The sequence below is a fragment of the Salmo salar genome, chromosome ssa26 (assembly GCF_905237065.1).
Source record: "Salmo salar chromosome ssa26, Ssal_v3.1, whole genome shotgun sequence".
NCBI classification, from domain to species: domain Eukaryota; kingdom Metazoa; phylum Chordata; class Actinopteri; order Salmoniformes; family Salmonidae; genus Salmo; species Salmo salar.
The window spans coordinates 10,748,261-10,754,260 of NC_059467.1; the positions used below are offsets into that span (position 1 = coordinate 10,748,261).

Below are 6,000 nucleotides of genomic sequence, written 5' to 3' on the forward strand. Positions count from 1 at the left end.
TTTCTTTGAACAGTGAGAGACAGAATAACAACAACAAAAATCCAGAAAAACGCATGTCAAAAATGTTATAAAATTATTTGCATTTTAATGAGGGAAATAAGTATTTGACCCCTCTGCAAAACATGACTTAGTACTTGGTGGCAAAACCCTTGTTGGCAATCACAGAGGTCAGACGTTTCTTGTAGTTGGCCACCAGGTTTGCACACATCTCAGGAGGAATTTTGTCCCACTCCTCTTTGCAGATCTTCTCCAAGTCATTAAGGTTTCCAGGCTGACATTTGGCAACTCGAACCTTCAGCTCCCTCCACAGATTTTCTATGGGATTAAGGTCTGGAGACTGGCTAGGCCACTCCAGGACCTTAATGTGCTTCTTCTTGATCCACTCCTTTGTTGCCTTGGCGGTGTGTTTTGGGTCATTGTCATGCTGGAATACCCATCCACGACCCATTTTCAATGCCCTGGCTGAGGGAAGGAGGTTCTCACCCAAGATTTGACGGTACATGGCCCCGTCCATCATCCCTTTGATGCGGTGAACTTGTCCTGCCCCCTTAGCAGAAAAACACCCCCAAAGCATAATGTTTCCACCTCCATGTTCGACGGTGGGGATGGTGTTCTTTGGGTCATAGGCAGCATTCCTCCAAACACGGCGAGTTGAGTTGATACCAAAGAGCTCCATTTTGGTCTCATCTGACCACAACACTCACCCAGTTGTCCTCTGAATCATTCAGATATTCAGATGTCTCCTGACCCCTCCTGTCTCAGCCTCCAGTATTTATGCTGCAGTAGTTTGTGTCGGGGGGCTAGGGTCAGTCTGTTATATCTGGAGTATTTCTCCTGTCTTATCCGGTGTCCTGTGAGAATTTAAGTATGCTCTCTCTAATTCTCTCTCTCTCTCTCAGAGGACCTGAGCCCTAGGACCATGCCTCAGGACTACCTGGCATAATGACTCCTTGCTGTCCCCAGTCCACCTGGCTGTGCTACTGCTCCAGTTTCAACTGTTCTGCCTGCGGCTATGGAACCCTGACCTGTTCACCGGACGTGCTACCTGTCCCAGACCTGCTGTTTTCAACTCTCTAGAGACAGCAGGAGCGGTAGAGATACTCTCAATGATCGGCTGTGAAAAGCCAACTGTCATTTACTCTTGAGGTGCTGACTTGTTGCACCCTCGACAACTACTGTGATTATTATTATTTGACCATGCTGGTCATTTATGAACATTTGAACATCTTAGCCATGTTCTGTTATAATCTCCACCCGGCACAGCCGGAAGAGGACTGGCCACCCCTCATAGCCTGGTTCCTCTCTAGGTTTCTTCCTAGGTTTTGGCCTTTCTAGGGAGTCTTTCCTAGCCACTGTGCTTCTACACCTGCATTACTTGCTGTTTGGGGTTTTAGGCTGGGTTTCTGTACAGCACTTTGAGATATCAGCTGATGTAAGAAGGGATATATAAATTAATTTGATTCATTGGCAAACTTCAGACGGGCATGTATATGTGCTTTCTTGAGCAGGGGGACCTTGCGGGTGCTGCAGGATTTCAGTCCTTCACGGCGTAGTGTGTTACCAATTGTTTTCTTGGTGACTATGGTTCCAGCTGCCTTGAGATCATTGACAAGATCCTCCCGTGTAGTTCTGGGCTTATTCCTCACAGTTCTCATGATCATTGCAACTCCACGAGGTGAGATCTTGCATGGAGCCCCAGGCCGAGGGAGATTGACAGTTCTTTTGTGTTTCTTCCATTTGCGAATAATCGCACCAACTGTTGTCACCTTCTCACCAAGCTGCTTGGCGATGGTCTTGTAGCCCATTCCAGCCTTGTGTAGGTCTACAATCTTGTCCCTGACATCCTTGGAGCGCTCTTTGGTCTTGGCCATGGTGGAGAGTTTGGAATCTGATTGATTGATTGCTTCTGTGGACAGGTGTCTTTTATACAGGAAACAAACTGAGATTAGGAGCACTCCCTTTAAGAGTGTGCTCTAATCTCAGGTCGTTACCTGTATAAAAGACACCTGGGAGCCAGAAATCTTTCTGATTGAGAGGGGGTCAAATACTTATTTCCCTCATTAAAATGCAAATCAACTTAACATTTTTGACATGTGTTTTCCTGGATTTTGTTGTTGTTATTCTGTCTCTCACTGTTGAAATAAACCTACCATTAAAATTATAGACAGATCATTTCTTTGTCAGTGGGCAAACGTACAAAATCAGCAGGGGATCAAATACTTTTTTCCCCTCACTGTAGGAGAAAAAAGGAGTGTGTGCTGAAATTTGGAGGAGCCTGATATGGACCATAATAGGCTTAAGAATTACATAATATAATTACACTGACAGCTCCATTCAAATCAAAATCTGTGACCTGATGTCTTGTACTGCAAAATTCTGTGTTGGAATTTACAATTCAGTAATATTCAGTAATGATACAAAAAATATTTTGTATCGCTCCATAAAGATGCTATATGAATCAAAATGGCCAAATAGTCAAGTGAATTTATTCTGATTTAGAAGCTTGATATGCTATATCAACATGAAACAAACCTATGTGAAGTTATTGACAGCTGAAGGAATATGATGTGATGGAGTAGCTAATGCAAAATGAAATTTCACCAATTAGATGGACATTTCTCAACTATGAACCAGCCTTCATGCTTATCAGAAAAAAACACCTTTCTATGCGAATTCCATTCCTCATCCCATTCAACATTACAATAATTCAATAGCAGTCGTAGATAGATACCATATATACCAAAAGCTGTCAGAAACATATTTCTTAACATATTTGTTTTTATGAATTCAAGCTGGAATTTTTTGAATGATAGTATAAGGCATGCTTGAATAGAGTCGTGCTTACATAAACATATCTGTCTGTGCGTCTCTCTCAGCTACTGTAGCCTAGGGTAGTCCAACTCGTTCCACAATGAACACTTGTCTCAGAATACTGACATCCAGGTAAACAAACCTCTCAAAGCTACATTATAGTGAATGGTCATGATGAAAAATGTGTAATAAATCTTTTCAAACCCCCAAAATTGCCTACATTATAAACATGTACAAATAATGTGTTAAAACTAAATCGAGAGGGCTTATATATAGTTAATTGAAGGCTACAGCCTGCCTGCCTTCCTATTTTACATTTACTTTAGTCATTTAGCAGGCACTTATCAAGAGCGACTTAGAGGATCAATTAGGGTTAAGTGTCTTGCTCTAGGGCACATGGACATATTGTTCGCCTAGTCGGTTCGGGGATTCTAACCAGCAACCTTTCAATTACTGGCCAACGCTCTTAAACGCTAATCTGCCGCATATTCATCCATCAAATAAAGCTCTACTTTATGCAACCATAGACTACCTGTGGTGCGCTTTTTATTGGAGTTTATAGCCTACATTTAGAAAATAATTTCAAATGAACCATTATTCAAACAGAATTAACTTACCATATACTTTATCATGATTGTTTATGGCTTGCATCGGATCATCATCATCACCATGTCTCTCCATTTGAACAGACTATTTAAACCGGTGATCACAACAGATTTCCTATATCCTCCACGCTCTGAAAACCATCTATCTAGCCGATGCCTTCACTGCGCCCGTGGGCTCAATGCTATGGTGTGGCATGGAAACGTTGGGTTTCCCACAAATGTCCCACTGCTTCCCCGCGAAGGCTAGCCTACTACAGAGCCTCACGCTCTCTAAACAAGACATCTAATCCATACGCGTTACGAACTATATAATGTGCATTATGTGCCCTCCCACAATACGTCGCGCAAAATAGCTGTAGTGCAGTTCATCATTAGGATGGTAAAAGTGGTGGTGAGAGTACCAGCAAAAGACAGCTGGTGCCGCCCACGCCACGATCTGATGTCTCCTCCAACATGGGTAGGTGTGAGGGTATCCGTCAAAATCAGATGTTTCATGCATTACGATACTCATTTGACTGCAACATATTACGCGGCAACATATTACATACAGTGCATATGGTTCTATGAGTTCTAATAATGTAATGATTTGACCTGCACTGTCATGCACTCGGCTTTTCATAACCGTATCAAATTATTGATTGCTGATTTGGTGAACCCCAAAAATGAGCAAATCAATGGATTTATTTTTTCAATGAAAGAACCCAGTATATAGTAGTTCGAATGAGGGCATTTCACCAAGTCAATACCTGGAGGCGACAGTCCGAACCCAGAGGGACAGTCACAGATGAAGCGATCAAGAAAAAGGTCAGAAGTACACTAGAACATGTACAGAATGTAAAATTTAGATGTGCAGTCGCACACGATATCTCACTTTTATGGGGGGACATTCTGGATACCTGCGGAATTGGAATTTTACGTAGCCGGCGTGGGAACGACTTCGTTCTGTAAGATGCTTACATTTGTCAGGAGCATGATCATGGTACAAAATGTAACTCTCCAATATCTCAATTATGTATACAGGTTAAAATGTCAATTGCATCATGTTTACACTTTTGGCTGTGTGCCCACAGTTAAGTTGTGAGCCTCCACAGTTAAGTTGAAGTATTAAATGTTTTATCGCCATTGCGGAACAAATTGTTTTCATCTTGGGAACTATACTTAACAAAATATTTAAAAACGTGTTTTTATATGTAGACACATTTCGTAGCCCTATATTTACATGTGGATAATCTGATTTTCGAAACATTCCTGAAAATATACTCTTTACGATTAGGTAACCGGGATGCCACAAGGAAACACCAGGGAAGCCACCACCGCGACAACGAAACGCACCTGCGCTTTGAATGAACTTGGTAAAACGAAACAATATTTACTGAAATTACTGAAAGACAGCAATTAGGCCTACCTTAGTTCAGCACAATAAAAAACTGCACTTTCACACATGGTTCCAGTCTCACCTTTTTTCTGCGACTCACCTGTGTCGAAGATTATATGTTATAATGACAAGATAGCCGACAAGAAATACGTGTCCTCAATGTTTAGGGTCAAACGAGATCAGGTGGGACCATTCTAGCCAATGAGAGGGCAAAACAACAGTGAACCAACTAAGTAGTTTTTCTCAAAGTTACCGGTATGCCACTTGCTTCCACTTATGTCAGTACATTTGTAACAGCCTAAACATTATGACATTTATATTTGATGAAATATGCCTTACGTAATTCGACACTCTCTTATAGACCTCCATACAAAAAAATGGCTCATCTCACGCAGACAGATTTTGGGAAGGATAAATCCTCCCCCTTGGCTTCTTCCTCTCTGCCTGTGTCTACCTGCTCAGCAACCTCCCTGCTACTACTCCCTCCTCGAGGATGAATCAGGAAAAATGTGTTGTTCTCATCACCTTAGTGCCACAACAAACAATAGCCTACAGAGTTTGACATTGGATTACCATTGAAGTTTACAAATAGTCTTGCAAGTCTGTGATTCAGAACAATTATATATCAATATCAGGAAAGCCTAGGATGACAATAGGAAATGCAATTCAACACATTAGGAATGCTTTCAAAATCTCTGCACACACACATTCCAGCCTGGGCGTGTGGGGACTGGTATGCAGTAGGGAATAAGGTCCAACAGGATGGCACTCTCGGCTGTTCTCAGATCAGAGCCAGACAACCTGAGACTTCTAAATGCAGTAGGAAAGTGACAGTACATGCATAAAAAGTATTATATTGTGCATCATTCACATCTGGATTCAACCACCTGTTCTGTCACATCTTTAAAAAGTAGCCTGTGTCTGTGAATACAGTCTTGTTTAAAATGTTGAAAACACAGATGGGAAATGGAATAGAAATACCTGTTGAGGGGATGGATGTAATTAGGTTAAAAATAAATAATCATATTCAGCTGATGGACTTTTTTTAATGCAAATAATCAATGGACAATGAAAGGCCATCTGAAGATATTTTCCTACCAAATGCTTTTGCAACAACAGTGACTTTACATATGTAAAATGTTTCCTACAGTGCTCTGGACAAATAGGTATGTTATTCTGGGCAGTAACAAAAATGATTTCTCCTTCCAA

General features: G+C 41.5%; 1 protein-coding gene and 1 long non-coding RNA gene across 6 annotated transcripts in view; one reads left to right on the forward strand and one right to left on the reverse strand.

Annotated features, from left to right (window-relative positions):
- LOC106587130 (anoctamin-1) overlaps positions 1-5,131 on the reverse strand; it is a 53,566-nt gene extending 48,435 nt beyond the window's left edge. For 3 of the 5 annotated variants that reach the window (XR_006762250.1, XM_014175173.2, XM_014175172.2), the window contains exon 1: positions 3,429-3,844. Coding sequence is in view for 3 of the 5 variants with exons in the window: in XM_014175173.2 (XP_014030648.1) it covers positions 3,429-3,492 (64 nt within the window). In the remaining 2 variants the exon portion in view is untranslated. Of the gene's footprint in view, positions 1-3,428; positions 3,845-4,891 lie in introns of those variants that run through there. The other 2 variants (XM_014175175.2, XM_014175174.2) reach the window with 2 other exon arrangements.
- LOC106587133 (uncharacterized) lies at positions 3,864-4,856 on the forward strand. Its single transcript, XR_001324374.2, has 2 exons — positions 3,864-4,220; positions 4,690-4,856. It is a non-coding gene; the product is annotated as an uncharacterized lncRNA (long non-coding RNA).
- Positions 5,132-6,000: the final 869 nt, after the last annotated feature.